Raw genomic sequence first — 20,150 nt, 5'->3', positions numbered from 1 at the left:
GTTAGAGAACATTTCGCAACGATCAAAGACACACAGACGAACCTTGCTGCGAGTGGTGCAGATTCTTCTGGTTGGCGCTCAGCAATGCAGTCTTGGTCTGTGGTTGATTATGATGGTGGATGTGGTTGGCCACATTTCGAGAATCTGCGGTTTTGGTCACATGGCTGTCGTCCGGCTGGTCTCTGAGAACCGTCGCCGGTGGCGTTGGCTCTGTGAGTGATGGACTAGAAACGGCTCGCAGCTGCAGAGGCTGTAACGAAAGAAGGCGAAAGAACGCACATGAGTATATCGATTACACACGCTCATAGCCATGGATGTAGCAAGAAGAACAAAAGTTTCAGAACACCGTGTCCCCCACCCTGATGGAAATCCTGACTACGCCCATGCTCCCAGTAGAAATACAGCGAGATTGAGATCTGATCGCAAGCAGCAAAAAGCACAATTCCTGATGGGTCACGTCCGGAACGTGTGTGCATGTGATTGATGAATCAGCCGAGGAAGTAAGAATTGCACCTGGGTGACTGTGAGGAGGCGGAGCCGAAATTCAATACAGGCGTCGCATTTAACGCAAGTGATAAAGCGGTATCGCACATTCTGAGACGGATCTAGGGTTTCTGGCAAATAGTCCGTCGTCTGCTTCCGCTTTGTGTTGCAAAACGGAAATTTGCTTACATATGCGGATTCTAGAATGCGTTTTACGGTGTTAGACACCTTGTTATATTTATAATCTTGGAAGATTCGTGGGTGGAGGGACGCATACTCGTGCTCCCTCTGTCCCCCACGATGTCTTTGTAATGGTTATATCAGTTTGATAGATTGATTGGAGTTTTATTGCGAGCGCGATAAATATGTTTCTCGTGCAGGAATGACACCACTGTGTACATGAGAAATGGAGGATTTTAGGGGAGCGAATAACAATAAAAACGGCGTATGTACGGGCGCGAGGTATTGATTTATGGGTAGTCGCGTCTCCATCGACAATAATCCAGGATCGTAAAATGCCATTATGGTGCTATTTATGGAAATGATTTGCCAAATTTCTTCGAGTACAGGTACGGACAAAATAACAAGAATTTTTAGGTGTGAAAAGTATGACTCTCTGAAATTTGTGATTTTATTAATAATAATTGTTGTACCGTCAAACGGGGTAACTTGCAACAATTTTCAAATTCAAACTTGCATGGATAAAAAAATTGAGGATTCAGATCAGACAATAACCAATTATACAACGCGATATTAATTTTATCAGTATTTGGTTTTCTGGGATCAGCAGAGGCGGAAAATATACATTTTTCATGCTCTCTCTGATTTGGGGTAACATGCAACACACAGTGCTACCTTAAGTTAACTATTAAAAACGTAACTTATATCGTGTTATTATGATCATTTAATTATTTTCTACAGTAAAAGCATGACTCTTGTCATTAATAAGGTACGAAAAATGTTAAAATTCATTTATGAGGTCCAAAAATTGAGTGACAAATCAAAAAGCCCGGTACAAAAGAGTTAAGTTTTACCACAGTCAAAGTTTTAATCCGTTTTATTTGCTTTTCATGAGTACCGTGAGGGCCCCAAACTATGCGCAGCTCCTAACTCTGCGCACTTTTACCAAAATCCACCAAAATCTGGTAAATTACTTAAATTTTTGTTTAAAATTTAAAGTGCAACTTATTTTCTCTTCATTTTTTTATTCTTCTTAAGTGCGCATAGTAAGGAACCATTTTTCAACTTTGGTCCTTACTATGCGCAGCAGTTATAAAACGTTATTTTCAACATACAATCAACCCTCCAGAGGTCGATATTGACGGGAATCATCGACTTGTCGACACCATCGCGATATGGAATAGAAATACTTTGGAAAATTGTTAGAGGGGACCATCATAGTAAGGGAACATTAAAAAATGACGTCCATCATATTTAAAGGATTTCTACACTCCGTCCCCTCAATCCCCTGTCGCGATTTTTACAGTAACTAATGCATGCATTATCACATTCTCGTAGACTCCTCCTCCCCTGAACGATGGACGTAATTATTGCATCAGGGTGTCTACTCATTTACAGAAAAGAAATTCCCTGATATTTCCAGGTTTTTCCAGATTTTAAAAAATTATTCAAGGTTTAAGGAAATCTTCAAAATACATATATGATTGATAATAGTAGTTTCTGCGCTCGTGTACATACACGGTACATGTCACCAACACTACTTAATCAAATGACAGTATTTTCAACCAGCACATTAGCGCTTGTGTTCGTAACACCGCTCGGCGAGAGCTCAATGGTCAAATTTAGGTGATTAAAAATTTGTTTTCAAAGATAGGTATTTGGCTTCGAAACACTTAAACAAAAAATCTAACGATAAATTTCAAATTTGTACTCACATCAATAAAAAATATTTGTTTTTCTGTTTGTTCTAAATGCATAAACAACATACAAAAATTTGGAGAAATCTGGTGTTTAATATTCAATTTCTACGAAAAACAAAAATGTTTTTTAAATGCTCTGAAAGTGTGACTTATTCAATTTCTACGTAAAACAAAAATGTTTTTAAAATGCTCTGAAAGTGTGTTTAGTCATCAAAGTCAGATATGAAAAAAATATTCTATTTGATCTAAAATAAAAATAAACTTTCCCGTAAACTGGAATTCAGATTTATGGACATCCAGCGAAGCCCTGAATATTTCTCTGGAGGCCGTTTCATATTTTTCCTAGATGATATCATGGGGGAAACAGGGCTAGTAGTGACTTATAGCCTTAGAAATAAGAACTAGAGAACTTTTACCTGAAAAAACATGATAAAAAACAATGAATTATGAATATAAAAATGAAACTAACATGAATCACGACAGAAGAATTTGATGTGAACAGATATTGAGAATATGTCTAAGCCTCCATCGTGAAATTACTGATCGTTTCACATATTACCCCGAGTTTGTTTTGTGATTTATTCGAACTTGTTATGTAATTCTTCAAAGAATCGTTTAGACACCTTCAAAAATTAAATCTGATTTGTTTTTACGAAGAACCATGCTATTTCATTAAAACTACACTCCTACATCTACCATGGATGGTTACCTACAGTTTTTTTTTAATACGAGCCATGGTTTTAGCTCAAAAAATCATCATATTTGTTGGTTCTTTATCATGGCGAAGAAATTACTTACATGATTCCATCATGGAAATCGTTTCAGACGTTTTTCAAGGAAGTCTCAAGTTCTCCGGAAATTTATCCATTGATTCTCTCATTTATTTTCCTAGGACTTACTCCAAATTAAAGAAAAAACCTTCCTTGGGATTTTCAAAGCTTTGAAGATTTTTTCAGTTAATCATTATGGGTTGTCTTCAGATAAATTTCTAGAAAAATTTCCAGAATTTTTACGGAAAATTTTGAAAAATCCGCGGTGAATTTCCAAAGAATATCATAGTGTAATTTCTTATGACACTGATGAAAGTTGAATTCTTATGAGGATATTTGAAAGAACTCCTGGATTATTGATGAATTTCTTTCTAATATTTTTTTGATAATTTGCTAAAATGATAAAAAAAAAACTGAAGCTTCAAAGAAATTCCGACAGAATCCATGAAAAAATATCTATAAAAGATCGGAGTAAAAACTGGAATGGATCCTTGAATGAACTTCAGAAGAATCCATGGAGATTTGGAAATTGAATTTGAAAAATTTTAATCATGTGGTTCAAAGAAGTGGTGCAACCAAAGGGGGGTTTTGGGGGTCAAAACCCCCACCAGAGCAGAATTTTTTGATAAGAATTATGAAATATATTTTTGAAGTTTAATACTAAAATTCAAAAACACAGGAGCAGTAAGTTTTATTAAAAATTATTTTGTTCGATGTTATGGCTTTCTAATTTAAAGACCTTTGGTGAGTTAAAAAAAACTAGTTTTCTCGCTTTTTCTGATATGTTAGCTACAGGTTTTTGAAGAGAAGTGTGCCAAACAAATATGCAATTATGTATGCATATCGATACCATTTAAAAAGCTGTTCGATGAAAAATTCTATGTTTTGAAAAAAAAAATGAGAAAGTGGCTCAGCTTTTAGCCAATTTTAACACCATTAGAGATCAAATGAATTGTCGTAGATGCAAATCGTTAGGTTTTTAATGATTCCAAATAAACATCCATTGAAAGATTTAGGAAGATGGTGATTGCTAAGCGCACCTTTTCGACCACAATCTCAAAATGCTTCAATATCAATGCTGATTTGCATTTGATAAACTGCTAATGATAGTCACAATGCTTCTTACTGTGTTTTGCGCTGAAAGCTTGTGGAAAATTGTGGAAAACTTCACCAGGTATAACAGATTTCCTTTGAGTAGAATTGTATTTTTTTTTATAAAAAATATACCCAAAGTCAACGAAAAAAACTTAAGTTTGCAAACATTTTTAAACTTTTCTTCTCGAAAATTATTACATCTATCTAAGGTTTATGTTCACAACCCCCCTAGAGTCAAATCCTGATTGCGTTCAAAGCAATAACATTTTGATGAAATTCAATGCAAGTTTCAATGTTCAATGCAATAATATTTTGATGAAATGCTGGAGAAATTAGAGGAACTTAAGAAGGAATCCCAGGTGCAATTTATCGAGAAATTCTTGGAAAAGTTTATAATAGATTTCATCGAATAATGCCTTAAGAAATTTTTGAGCAATTCCGGAGAGTTATTACGGCTGATTTTTTGAAAGAATCCTTTTAAAAATGCCTAGACCAAAAGAAAAAAGGCGTAGGAATTATCCTAGTTTCCAGTAAAAATATCGATTTTTTCGGAAACTCTGGAATAAACCTTTGGGGAAGAACTTCTGTTGGAACTATTGGAAGAATCCTAGAAGTGACACTTAGATAAATCGGTGAAAGAATCAGTAGAAAAAACATCTGGAGGAAATACTGAGATATTTTTCTTCAGAGTAATCTCTGTGAAAATTACTGGAGGTAGTAGCGTAGGAGTGCTCTAGAATTTTCTGGACCAAATTCTGAAGAATTTCCTCTAAGCATTCCTTGAAATTTGCTGATGGCATCTCTGGTGGAGTTATTGAAAGTATTCCAGAAGGAATCTCAGGAGAAATAGTTACGTAATAGTCTCTGAAGGTTTTTCTAATGCCTCTAAAATGTTGCACCAGAATTCACTGCAAGCAGTGCAATCCTTTCTTTCCCACGCCTTGATCGACAATTTATTTATAAAAAACGTTTTTATAATAAAGTTATTGAACAAACAATATTTGAAATAATTTATTTTTCAAAACCAGTTTAACTTTTTTATGTTTTACAATGGTTAGGGTGCCGGTACCAATGGTTGTAATGTACCAGTAGATTGGACTATGGAAAAAAATACATTTTTCGATAAAAACGGCATGTGCTATTTTGGTGGATAGATCGCCTCTAGTTTAGTCGATTTGCCAAATTTCAGCTTTTATTTTATCAAAAAGTCATATAAATAATTAAGTTTACGCAAAAAATTTGCTCCCTTGCACCAATAGTTGCCGTCGTGTTCCAGTAGTGGATCAACGGATGGAACCAGCTTCAAAAATGGATGTATAAAAATGAAGAAAAGTCCCAGAGATGATCTTTATGCTTCATTCGAAAGATATTAGTTGCTGTTCCGAGGGAAAAATGTTGAACCTATGCACAAATCTACCATTTTGTTTAAAATCCTTGTATCATTCCCGAACGTCTACTACTGGAGCACTAGCGCAACTACCAGAACACATGTAACAATAGTGGCTCAAGCAATTTTATTAAAAAAAAGTTTTATCACTCTTTTCATATTTTTCCCTTATAGTAGAGGATGAAATCTTTTTGGATTGACCTGATGTGTAAAGAATTATATTCTAGTATTCATCTGATTCGGTTTGTCCCAAACTCATCGAAAATGGAGTTCTGGAGCTAACATGGGAAAGAGAGGGTTATGGCAAAAAAGTGGCTTTAGAGACTATTTTTCGTACCTGTTGTTATCTTTAATCTTTTCCTATAAAATTATTTACTCATATGCTCTTGAAAGATATCCAACTGGAATTGAGAATCGTACTTGCCTTCACCATTTTGCCAATCCTAAGTCCCCTTCCTTGTTTAGACAAGTTTTATTCAGAATAAATAGAAATAACTAAAAATTAAATGACTGAACATTTCAAATAGCGTTGTAATAGTGGCGCAGCCGAAAATTTTGATGATTGAAAGGATTTTATGTTACAAAAGGTCAATATTATACCATGAATCACTGGTTCGAAATATTTTCTCTGAGTGTAGCCAAAATTCACTGAGAATTCCAGGTTTTTCCAGGTTGGAAAAAAATCCCTGATAATTCCAGGTTTTCCAGGTTTTTCCAGGTAGTAGACACCCTGTGAATGCTCCCTAACCATGCAATGAAATAATTTTGATTTTTTGTATAGTTTCATGAGTCAATTTCGAGTAATGGAACATCGAGGTTTAATCGTATTTTATCGTACGCCAATAAAGTACTGTTATTGATCTGAAATATGAATCGTTCATTAATTACGTCACGCTTATACAGGGCGGCGATATTTCTCGATTGAGTGATGAACAATACATTAGGAATGGATATACCCTTTCGCTTAAACTATTCTTCGTATTTAGTAGGAATGTTCGGGTTTCACATATAACAAACCAGAACCAGGTTCTTATTAATTTTCTTCAAACCCGGATCCGATTCGAATCCGAGACAATTATTCAATACCAAACCCGGACTCGAACCGGACCAAACAAAATTTGGTTTTTATATTTTCTAGTTAAAATACCTACATAAACAGTCAAAGGTAATTTTCCGATACACGCGCAGGGGGGAACGCAAAAAAGACGTAGTTTGTACCCTTTTTGTATGTTGCTTTGGATTTTAGAAAACTAAGTTAATTACATGTTTTGGAAATCATATGATGATTTCGATTATTTTTAGAGTTGTACTCAATGGCATTCAGTGACAGTAATTATCATGGATTGAATTATAGATAAAATTCACTACACTTAGTACACTTTATGTTAGAGACATTCCACGCTCCACTGGGGACGTAAAGTCGTATAAAGCAAGAAAATGAAGATTAATTCAGAGTTTGAATGCTAGTAATGCTTTTAGTAAAATACTTCAACTGTTATAAATAATTTATCGAGTGCGCAGAGTTAGGAACCTGAATGCGCAGAATAAAGAGCATTTCAAAAATGAGTGCGCAGAGTTAGGAACACGGACACCCTTGAGAAAAATTAAAAATTTGCAATAAAAATCATTACTTAGTGAAGCTTTTATATTTTTTCCTTACACATAAAATCAATAAGTATTTGCTCCTAACGTTTCAGAGGATTGTGTTTTGTTTTCAATTAATTACAGCTGTTAGAAAATTTAAAAAGCCTTAAGTGCGCAGAGTATGGGGCCTTCACGGTATTTTAACGAATTTTGATACTGAGCATAGGGTAGTCAGAATGGTATGATTTTTATGACTTTTGAAGTATTGTTCTATTATACTGGTAGTGTGCCTAAATATACTATTTAACAAAATTTGTACCTTTATCATTATTATCCACCTTTTTTGACTTTGTTACAACGTGTAAGGAATATACTTGGTACTGAACTAATTAGAAAACTATTTGATCCCTAGATTTTTTTTTGATTTTACCAAGTTTTTACCATCCAAATTTCTTACTGAACACTTTTTTCAATAAAAGAACAAAATTGCTCAAAACACAACTTCCTTCATAACTTCGCAGTTCATATCTATGAACAGCTGATCTAATAAGGTGTCAAACCCATACAGTGTTGCCAGGGTTCCTTCTGCGTGAGCCGAAAACTAATGCGAACTTTTGCCTTGAATTACTCTAAAATATTCTGCCAGTATAATAGAACAACATCCCAGAAGCTATAAAATTGATAACATCCCATTACTAACCTATTCTTTATATTCAGGTAAAATTTAGTTAAAATACTCGTAAAGAAGTGTTTGGTAGGTTATTCATTACAAAATCTTGTATTGGGAGTTTTAATCAACTAGAACCAAAACATGCTACTTCAAAGTTTAATCTACACATACTTGATTTAACACTCTGGTCTCTCTTCAAATGTCGAATACTTGATTTAATGACAAAGAAAGTTTATGTAACTCTTAGATTGGGGGTATTCGACGTTGAAAATATGTAAATATGTACACCCCAACCAGTGATTGCAAGATTCGAATACCATTCTGCATAAAAACCTTACAAATATTGTATAATATCGTTGTATATAAAGAAAAAGCAAGTTTCTCATAGAGTATTTGTAATGAAATTTCCTTCTTATTTATTTCCTGTAAGAAATCCTTACATTTTCTGTTCATTCGACTAAGCATGGGAAAATTCACTCACTCACCCGAACGTTACCGATAAATAAAATAGAAAAGTATCGGCTGCAACCAAATTTTCCGTGACAGCCGAACGCAACTAGGGTAAGCGCAATCCCGACGAATCGCAAACAATTCAGATAAACCGAAAATCAAAAGACATACGAAGTGGAGCGAGAACCAATCCGTTCGTAACTGGGATATACACGAAAGAACGCGTTCTACATTCAATCACGGAATGCATTCAGCTGAATGGACGGATTTCCACTCACTGAATCATTCCTCCGGGTGTATTGCCATTATGTGAGCACTCAGCACTGACTCGCTACTTCATTCGGATGCCTTCGGAAAACGGAATCGCTAGTGAATCTTTCTGTTGCCGTTTTGCTTAACTTATCGCTCGGCGAAGAAGTAGAAAGAAAATTGGGACACTCAGCTTGGCTGGAGAAGCTCTTGACTGCGTGTGGAAGTGAGTGAGGGGAATAATCGAGTGAGTGTTTCCCATGTCTGCATGCGAAGAAATTATAAAACTTTTATAAGGTCTTGTATTGGGTGTAGAATTTAAACTTTGTGAGTATGATTTAATATAAATTAACATTTGTTGTTCTACTCTACACTATCGCAATTGATTTTTGACGAACCCCCCTACACCTCCCCCCAATGATAATATCACTATTGATTAACAAATAACACTGTGTTCGTTCAAGCATCCGTTATTTCAAAAAGTTTTGGGTAAAGAAGTAGTCGATCGAAGTCGTGGCAGAGGAGGGATTCAATCAGTGGATTAATGTCATGCTCATTTGTTGATAATATTTCAGATTTTTTTTTCTAGTATAATAACTGAATGACATTCTTACTGAACTCCTATTTAAAGAGCATAAATCTTGGATGCTTTTCTGACGAAATCTTCAAACAGCGTTTGATTGGAATACTTTACTTTTGTTGAGTCTTTATGGCCGTATTTTTCCTGGTTTACGGCCAAAGCTTATTCCAACACCTTGGCCAGAGATTTCATCCCATAATCGTTTTCTAAATTTAGCTCGAGTATTTACCAAAAAAATCCCCTATAAATTATCAATAATTTTAAGATATTCCAGCAGAAACATTTTAGTTAGATGATTGTAATACTTTTCAAAGAGCGTCATTTCCACGAATGTCGTTTTCCCGAACGTCAGTTCCCGTAATGACCCTTTCCCCGAAAGTGATGCAGTTCGAAAAGATGAAAAAAATACTCTTCAGTAATATGGTGATAAACTAGTAACTTTCATACGATTTAAAGAAAATTAATTAAGAGGAATCATTGCCTTATAAAACTGTTTTAAAATGAGTCACCTTTTTACCATTTTTTCGCCGTGTTTATCGTCTAATTTTGCTTACATTCAGTCCGCGTTTAAAAAAATAAGTTTCTATTATTTTCCAGAAAAAATATATGACAAAATGATGAGCCGTTTTATTCAGTTGTTTGCGACGTTTTTGTGCCAGTGTAAAATCGACTCAATTAGTGTTTTGATTTGATTCGTGGCTAAGTCACTTTGTCTCTCCATACAACGGAGCGGTGAAAGTATCGCTTGGGTTGGGAAAGTTGAAAATCTCGTTTTGTAAATCGGAAATTGAACGTTTTAAAATTGAAAAATCGAGTTGGTTAAGAGTGGAACGTGTAGAATTTCGTCTGCGAAACACGTAAGATCAATGTTTACTTTTCCGACTTCAGGCTATTTGAATAAGTTTACGAGATTCGGTCATTCGCGATTAATCCAAAGCTATCAACAATTTTAAGGACGGTGAAACTCGGAAGAACCGCCAGTCAACTAGAGAAAGGTTCATTTCAGACGACCAGTTTTTTCTCCACCTTGAAAGCTATTAAGTTATGAGTGCCACCAATTTTTCGTGGAAGTGGGCTATTTTTGGAAACGGGGTATTCGGGGAACTGGCGTTGGAAGGAACGACATTCGGGGAAAAGTAGCACAACCTTTTTAGATGCTTTGATTACCAAATCAAATGGTGAATTTGTCTTTGAAATAACAAAAAGGCTTTTTCAGTTGTTAGAATTATGATATATTGATGCTAGTGACAATTTTTTAGGATAAAAGTTATTTTAGAGACAAAACAGAGAATTTTCAGAGAATTCAGAAAATAAGTTCAATAATGTTATATGAGTATTTAAGCAGGAATTTTTGAAATGGCATACTTCCGGGAATAGTAATTCATAAAAAATTTCATTTGAGCTGCCAGAAGGTCGAATGACATTGCTTCTCATTGGTTCTGGCCGGGTATCTGAAATACCCGGTCACCTGGCACCGGTTTCTGAATGTAATCAAAGAGGACATTTTCTGAAACTTAGAGAATAGTGCCGTGCAACGGCACAAAATTCATGATTTTTTTATCTTGCCCATCATAGCTATAATACCATGAATCAATATAAGCTTCTGGCCACATCCGGATACCTCGGAATCGGTTCAGAAAGGGCTTCAGAGGGACACTTTTGTAATCTTATTCACTCAACCACAGCTACGTGAAAAAAATTAAAAATGCTTTGATAAAATGATTGTTCGAAACTATAGGCATTTCGACCTAGACAAATGAACTCTTCCGTTACCAACCGCCCTAAACGAGAGTTGAAAAAAAAAACACGGTTTTGGCTGTAATGTTTTGTTTTTCTATATTTTCGAACCAAATTTTGATACAAGAATTTCCGGATTTTCAGGATTGGCCACCTGGTTTCGTAGTTATTCCGGAATCAAAATGGGTGTTCCAAAATGGCAAGCTTAGAAAAAAAATGATTTGCAATATGAAATCAGTTAAATTTTTACAATTATTAGTTCTATTACGATGGAAACAGATGTCTAGAAGTCCATCATGGTCACCACGTGGAGCGGATCACAATTTCCGGATGTTCTGGGAACCGGTTTCGGGGCCAATTTTTGGAAGTGACTAAATACTATCATGCGACACATCAAACTTCGTGGTTTTTCAAATGCTTTCATTCTATGATTGAGCTGCACAGTACAGAACTCAATTGGCCGCTTTGGAACCGATATCTGGGTTTTCAAGTAATCCTGGGGTCAATTTTCGAAGGTGAATAAATACTGGCATGTAACGCATCAAACTTTGCAAATTATTGCATTCATAGGCTGAGGTGCAGAATTTGGAATTAATTTGGCCACCTGGAATCGTTATCCTTGATTTCAATCCTCATTTAGACCGCTTAGCCATTTACCCAAAGAGTTTTTCCAGAAGTTTTTGCCAAGGATTCCTTTAAAAAATCTCTTGGGAAGATAATTTTTCTATTGTGTTTTGTTTGTTTTAGATACATTGAAACCTTAATTCACGAAGTCTTTTTTTTAACATAAATTCAATTATCGTTACCTTTTTTTTTACAAAGTACGTAAATTGAGTTTAGGCAATTGGATGGGAAATTATATATTGAAATGACGACTGATGCGGAATTAATCTGATTTGTTTTCAACTTTACTTACGTTTTATAACTAAGAAGTTCAGAGCAATATGTTGCTTTGATTTTTTTGTTTTGTATTGTTGTATTACCGTAATCCGGCGGCATTTTACAATTTTTTGTTGTGTTATCCTTCGGCATTAAAACATTGTCAAATAAAATTTGACAAAATCAGTACTCCATAATTCTATATCAGAACATGTAATCGAATTTTCATAAAATAATATTGACCATATTATAAACATAGTTTTTATATAAAAAAAATGAAAATGACACATTGGGGCGAAATGGATCACCATATAACAAAGCAAGTTTAATCATACAATTTTTCCCTATCTACTAAATTTGGGTCTCCTGAATCTGAAAATGATGTCAAAACTCTTACAACTCGAATATATGATCGTTTTATTGCAAAATTAAACAATTAAAATCTGCCTAATACGCCTAAATGTATGCAATTGCTCCTGAAATAAGCACATTATTTGGGAATAAATGGTTTTATGAGCAAAACAGTACATTTGCTATGCTGTATGATATCAAAAATGCGTTCAGTAGTTCAAACTTAAGCTTATACAACATTTTAAACACTCAAAGTTGACATGTAGGTATAGCACTAGTGGATTGTTTATCACGGACATTTCCAACCGTATTGATTACACCTTCAAAAAGTGTGAATATTTCTAAGCAAAACTGACCCTAATAAAAATGAAATAGTGCAAAATCATCATTAGACATCTATAAACTAGAAAACATGGAACTTCTGTAATGCCTACAAAACCTTCAGCATCCTTGGGAGGAAATGTTCTTTGGTACCGAACTGATCAAATTCGCCCCAGTGATCAATTTGTCCCCAGTTTACGGTACATTTAAGTGATGTTCTGCGTCATCCAAGGACTTCTTGTAATATAGGTCTTAGAATCGTAGAATACGTATGATGCAGTACGGGCTATTAGTTATACAATGAAGTATGTTTCATTAAATTCCATAAGTTCCTCTAAAAAAATGTTTGTGTACATGCATAAATACATATATGCATACATGTAGCCAAGAACTTCCTTAAATATAGTACTTCAAATCAACGAGCATAGTTTGTGAAAAACTCAATTTCTCATAACTCACGCTTGAGATTTTTCATGCGTGAGTTGTCAATCACGCAACTCAGCAGTCAAAAAATCATGGATGAGTTGGCTCACCTTTTTGACTCATTGTCTCATATTTCCACAGTTTACCCACACACGACAATAATTTCTTGTTAGTCTGGTAAAATTATAGTAATCTTTTCATACGTAAACAACAACATTCGGGTTTCACGTGTTTTTGTTGGGTTTTGCGACTGAATCATTTTTTACGGTCCGAGTTGATTGTGTGATTTTTGCATCTCAAGCGTGAGAGTTGCAAAGCAGATCTCTAATGAGTTTGCTCTCACGGGAGAGCGTATTGATGGAGATTTGAGTGTGAGCCTATCAACACAGGTTACATATTGAAGAATTTTGAATTTAGTGCTCAGGAATGTTTTAAGATTTCAACTGCAAATTTCGATGAAAACAATGGAAGTTCTTAGCCATCCAAGAACTTCCGGAAAGACAGTCCATAAGATCTACCAGCGAAAGAACTGATTGTTTTCTCTTTTCCCTATTCAATAACACCGTAAGAAGTGACATATTCAAAGACAGTCTACATTCAATAGAGTTATTGAAAGATCAATGTAATCGGTACAAATAAGCTCAATATTCCGTTCACTTCTACGAGTAGTTGAGGGCACAAATAAAATTAAAACTCAGTATACTTATACGAAGGGATATATGCCATAACTCAAAACGAATGAAAACGATACTCCGTTTACTCATGTAAATGGCTAAAAGTCTATGTCATAATGAAAACCTATCAATAGATAACTGGATACGCTTTGCTTGTATTTTCAGAAAGAACGTCCTGTTGTACTCATTTAGTTACCAAAATTGGGATTTTGACGATACAAACGGTTTTTCAAATTATAACAATCTTCTAGGATTGTTCTTTACTCATGGTTCTAGGATCAATTCTTTACTCATGAAGAATCATATGCCCAAATCTTGAGCATTTGTGGAGGAATTCTTGGGAGCATGCCAGGATTAGTAGTTTATAAGGAAATTTCATTATGATGATATGGTGCCATTTCTGAAGAAACTCCCAAAGGAATTTTTGAAAACCTAATATCTGAATGAATTATCAGAGTCATATATGAAGATTTTGCCGAGAAAATGCAAAAGAAATTTTTGATGGAAACCTCGAAGGTATAGCTGAATATTGAACAAATTTGAGAAGAATACCGAGAGATATCCTCTGAATAAATACCAAAAAGAACTTTTGAAGGAATTCCTGAAGAAAATTCAGACAGATTCTGCTAAAACGCTGTTCTGTGAGCTGTACGATGAAGTTTAGAGTAAAATAAAATAGTCGTTGAAAAGGAAAACTGCGGAAAAATAATACCGAAGTTGCTGACATCAACAAGTTCAAAAATACTGAGTGAACGTGAGCAAAAAATCAAGAAAAGAAAAGTAAAGAAGGTATCGAAAAAGAAAGAGAAATAGTGAAAAGATAGAAGAAATCATCGTTATATAGAGAGATATTGAAATTGTAAAACATCGATAATTGGAGAGTCGCCTGTATAATCCTTTCTGAGTATGCTTCAAAGCCAGTGATTAGCCCCAAATCTCTGTCTTAGGTAACAAACAGGAAATGATTAAAGATTTTTAATCGCATGGCCTTTGCGCTGGTCAAAACAACTGGCATCACGTAGTCCTACTCGATTGTTAAACTGCAAATCTAAATACTTATCGTCATCTTGTAACTAACCAAAATCAGATGGCAGGGTAAGTGTTTACATCATTTTCCCTCCAATGGTCACCGCAATCCACGATACCATCGGGAAGCGTGTAAATATGTTTTCAACTTGAACCGCTTGTAAACAGTAGCCAGTTTGGGCGGAAGAATGTGATAAGATATTTGCCTTATCGCCGTAACAGACTTCTAGATACCTAGATGTATGATGGTTGGGAAGCACCTTCTGGTTCTGGTTCGGCAAACGACGACCCTCCCTTGCATTGACCGCGTGTTCAATGGAATAGATAGCGCAGTTCGATAAAAGGTAGCGAATACTCGATACTAATGCGCGGGCAAACACCTATTGATTATTAAATTAGAAACAAATTTGTCGAACGGCTGCTACCGGTATCTGTCAAGCGCCATGATGCGCGTAACATTATTGGTGATCACGCTTCACCGGTGTGTCCCACCATACAACAGGTTATCATCATCTTATCGGAATGTCCAAGTTTGTAGAGTGATAGTGAACAATAGTGCTCAGGTGAAGGAAAGTATCGTCATGGGAAAAGTATGAGACAGCGTGAGGTACGGAGTATGAGAGCTGTTCAGCGAAGTGCTCGATCTCAGGGTATTTCGCTTGTTGACGAATCGCATAGCTGCGCTAGTAGCGCCAATAGCGACAAGTATGGCTAATCAGAAGAATTGATTGAGCATGTGACATGTGGTTGATTCAGAGGGATGTTGATTCCTACGAGGAAAGAATTATGGATGATTCATGCTCAGTAAAACTTGAGCAGCTTCGGAGATTAGCGGCAGTGTCTAGACGTTTCAATCCCTCTCCAGGGTACAGTAATCGAAGGGAAAGCCGAAGCGCCTTCGTCAGGTGGACAACAATAGTGCTTATCAACCGTTCACCTCACCTTGTACTTCTTAGGCTGAATCCAGATGGTCGTGCAGTTGTAGGTTAATCTTATAATAGACAAAGATTATCTTCGGTGTACGGTGAACTCCGTTGACTTCAATAGGATTAAAAATAAGACTGATTTAAGCTTCCGTCTACCCTCTAGGATTGAAAGGCTATGTAGAAACGCTCCAATGCCTCCCTTGGCATAGACTCTATATCATTAAGTATTATCGAGTTAGCTGCACGATAAACGTACGAACAAAATAGATACTTTGGCAAAGAAAACTGTAGAAATGCTCTCTGAAAACTTATCTGAGAAACTATATCTGTACCAGATTGGCTGTAACGTCAAGAAAAAAAAATCATTGGACGTATTGAATGAATAACCCCCAGACACGTGTTCATAGCTGTTCGATTTCCATTTCTATTCCGAGCTTATCTACGCTGATCGGGAATGATTTGGTCGTGTACGGTGATAAGACGACGAGCCTTCTACCATAGAAGTTCGTATGCAAACAACAGTGGACAAAACAAATGGCACGGATGTAAACAAAGAAACGAAGAAGAAAAGTCGTATATGTTATGTATGGCGAACTCGTGATATCGAAAGAGCGCGACGTCCGTCGCAAACAATGGAAAGTATTTGATGAATGCAGTGCGAGATTGGTGTTGAAAGGCGGTAAACACCTTTCAGGTATTGCAGTGTTAATCACAAAATGGATAGTCGTGAATGTATTGATGGAATTTACAGAGCAGAATGGGAACAGTATGATTGACAAATAGATGGACGTGGAACATGACAAATGTTACTTGTTTTAATTATGAATCGTGGTTTACGGCCAACCAGCCGAGTGGAAGTTTAACAACTACCGAAAAGCTAAACATTACATATAATCTGCAATTGGATTAGATGGACAAATTGATGTGAAGATTTGCGAAAAAGTTACACGTCTTCTCAGTGAGAATCGAACTCACGACTCCCCGATCTCTAGTTGGGGCGCGTTAACCACTACGCCATGAGAGGACTCATGAACGCAGAAGTTAACCTGAATTCGATTTCAGCTCAATAATCACGTGGTCCTCTTTCGCAAAGTGCACCTCTTTCGGAAGAATTAGATGCCCATCCAAACACAACGCTTTCTATATATATCCAATGCCTAGCCCGAGAGCGCATTGTTTTTTAGATATAGGAATAGCACACTACACTAGCCAGCAACTGCGCAGTTGCTGGCTAGTGTAGTGTGCTATTCCTATATCTAAAAAACAATGCGCTCTCGGGCTAGGCATTGGATATATATAGAAAGCGTTGTGTTTGGATGGGCATCTAATTCTTCCGAAAGAGGTGCACTTTGCGAAAGAGGACCACGTGATTATTGAGCTGAAATCGAATTCAGGTTAACTTCTGCGTTCATGAGTCCTCTCATGGCGTAGTGGTTAACGCGCCCCAACTAGAGATCGGGGAGTCGTGAGTTCGATTCTCACTGAGAAGACGTGTAACTTTTTCGCAAATCTTCACATCAATTTGTCCATCTAATCCAATTGCAGATTATATGTAATGTTTAGCTTTTCGGTAGTTGTTATGACAAATGTTATCTGTCTAGGATTAAAAGTACTTTATTCACGGAATTTTTGGAAAGATTGTGCTCTGCAATATGGTGTCTTTCTTCTGATTCCAACAAAGACATTTTCATAACTGTATTGTGAGTAGTGATTTAATTATTAAATAAACTCAAAACAAAAAAACGAGAATAGGGAGAAATTCGAAACTAAAATGGCTCTTTTTCAATGGTAGTATGGTGGCCCAATTTCATATTCGTACAGAAAACTGTTTTCACATCAAGTTAGTAAAAAACTATTAAATGATGTATTGAGTTTAAAATACATATCCACATTGAAGGTAATAGGTGTCATCTATTATTTCAAAACGTTTCCATTTGCATTAATCTTTGGATTAATGGAAAAGTATTGAACTCTTCTCCAAAATTCACCCAATTCCATATTCGTACACCTACCAAAATTCAAACGTACAACATCCAAAACTAAACTTCATAGCTGTATTTGATTGCTGAAGTGCTTTATTATGATGTTCAAATGTAGTGAAGTACATTTGGACATTTTAATAGCGGACATATATGAAATTTATTTAAGAATTTTTCAGAAAATTTTTCATAAAAAGCTTTTAATAAGTTATCGAACTATTGCAGAATAAATCTCTGCTTTAAATGTTGCAACAGTGTAGAAATAAATAATTTAAGAAAAAAAAAAACACTTGGACAAATACCCTAAAAGATTTTTAAGCAAGCTACTGGATTTGGACTGGATGAATTCTTGAAAAATAAAAAATATTGTAGGCATTTTTTCTAGAAGCATCAATTAATTTAGGAGAAATTTAGAAATTTGAAAACAAAAATCTCTTGTGATTTTTTTGCGTGAAAAATTTAATAGGTACAATAATTTAAAAGTAGTACTGAGGGAAACAGTTATAAGATTATTATTTTTATTATATAAGGCGTTTTTTACCTTCGCCTTACTTTCCAAGTATATTTGCAAAATATAAGATAAAATCGCTCTGCATGAATCCCAGAAGCAAATTAAGTGGAATTTCTGAAGGAACATCCAAAAGAATTCTCTTTGATGATATTCCTCGTAGTAATCTCTAAGTGGTTTTTTCATTATTCGCATATTGTATTTCATTACAAATTTTTAGAGAATAAAAAAAACAGAAATCTTTGGGAAAATCCTACGAAAAATAAAAAATAAATATTCAAGACAGAATCGCAGTTGTATTACAACGAGACTTAAAAAAAATTCCTGGAGAAATTACCCGTATCGTAAAAAATAAAAAAGAATATATTACAATAAGAAAAACAATTCTTGAACTGATCATTGAAAAAAAAATCTCTTGATAAATCACAATCAACCAAAAGTTCGAGTAGAAGAGCATGTTTTGGCCTAATCAGCACATCTTTAGGTACTCAATCGAACTTCAGTTTACATAAAGTACGTCTAAGTTGCTTATAGATATACTTTCAAGCAAAAATAAAGTTCAATATAAACTTGTTCTTTCTAGTTGTTGATAAGTTGTTGATGAGTTACTCTTGCGAGAATCAAGTTCCTTTATTATCTGTAGTGTTCTTTTAGTTAGCGAAGATGTTCCACTGAAACCAGATTCCAAAAATGATAGTGAGTGAGAAAGTGAAGTGAGAATACCAAAAGTGAGCTTTGGATTTTACTGCCTAAGTACCATCCGAACCATTGGTTGCTTGGGATTCCGCTTGCAAATCCTGGACGAGGTTGAGAAGAAGCGTACGAAAAAAAAACTTGAGAACATGTGAAGGCTTGCATGGAAATGTCATTAGTGGAAATGCTTGATAATTCCTTTCAGCAATCCTATAAAAAATCTTAATGCGTTTTAAAGAAAGTTTTGCTAAAAATACTAAAAAGACACTTGAAGTATTTTTTTGCTTTTGAAAAGAAAATATTATCCTGGAAGTACAAGATGATTTTAAGGAGGATAGATGAATAATTCTCGATTACTTTTCTAAATCGACGTAAGTAACTTTCATACGGTTTTAAGAAAATCAACTAAGAAGTATCGCAACCTGTCTTCTAAAACTGTTTTAAAACAAATCACCTTTTTAACTTTTTTTCGCCATGTACATCGTTTAAATTTTGCATACAATCAGCTCGCGTTGAAAAACTAGGTAGTTTCTTTATTTCCCTAAAAAAATATGACAAAATAATAAGCCAGTTACTTGTGACATTTTTGTACCAGTGTAAAATCGACTCAAGTAGTGTTTTGTTCTGATTCGTGGTTAAGTCACATTGTCTCTTGTCCATACAATGGAGCAATGCAAGTAGCAGGTAAGCTGCGAAAGTTGAAAATCTTACTTACGTCGTTTTATAAATTCGGAAATTAAACGTTATAAACGTGAAAAATCGAGTTGATTCATAACGGAAAGTGTAGAATTACGTCTGTGAAACTAGTACGATAACGTAAGTTTGTTTCCTTTTCTGACTTGGGACTGTTTGAATCAGTTTTCTAGAATTGCCAATCGAAATTTCTCGAAAATTGTTCACCAAACATTCTTGAAGAAATTTATGGAAGGTTTTCTGAGAGAATGAGTCATTTTACGAAGTTGGTCAAATGACAGGAGACCTGGGAGAATTCAATCATCGTCATCAGTTTTCTCGATGATGATGATTGATGACTGTACGCATTTCTAGCGTAGCTTTTCATCCAGACGAAAACAAAAAGAAAGAAAAATTATTAAAATATGTCTGATCACAAAAGTTCCTTTTTATGTGCAATATGGGTAACAAAGAAGTAGCTGATACAATAACTAGGTGTAATTTTGCAGTAACGAACATTTTTGGATCACTTTTTTGTAGTTTTCTCCATGTCCTCGATTAAATGAGACGTTGTTAAAAATCACGCTGGTTTTAATCCCAGGTCTCCTGTCAATTGACGCCGTTGCGGCGATCAGCTGTTTCGAAATGCCTCGTAAAATTGCTTATTGTTTGAAAATTGTGGAAAAATAGGGTGCAGAACCACTTGGACACTTCCAAGATTCACTTTGGCATGGGGGGTTTTTCTCGGCCAAATTGTCTGATACTTTGCAATACGAAGCGTTTCAGTATGGCGCCACTTTCAAAAACCCCACT

At 35.3% G+C, this 20,150-nt stretch overlaps 1 protein-coding gene across 2 annotated transcripts in view; it reads right to left on the bottom strand.

The window, feature by feature from the left end:
* Nucleotides 1-20,150, bottom strand: part of LOC5577573 — a 1,170,395-nt gene that overhangs the window by 30,145 nt on the left and 1,120,100 nt on the right. For both annotated transcript variants that reach the window (XM_021841556.1, XM_021841555.1), the window contains exon 11: nucleotides 43-250. In XM_021841556.1, the coding sequence (XP_021697248.1) occupies nucleotides 43-250 (208 nt within the window). The remainder of the gene's footprint in view (nucleotides 1-42; nucleotides 251-20,150) is intronic.

Source organism: Aedes aegypti, chromosome 2 (genome assembly GCF_002204515.2).
Source record: "Aedes aegypti strain LVP_AGWG chromosome 2, AaegL5.0 Primary Assembly, whole genome shotgun sequence".
Taxonomy (NCBI): Eukaryota; Metazoa; Arthropoda; class Insecta; order Diptera; family Culicidae; genus Aedes; species Aedes aegypti.
The sequence above is the reverse complement of the archived record's forward strand: the minus strand, read 5'-3'. Positions and strand labels throughout refer to the sequence as shown.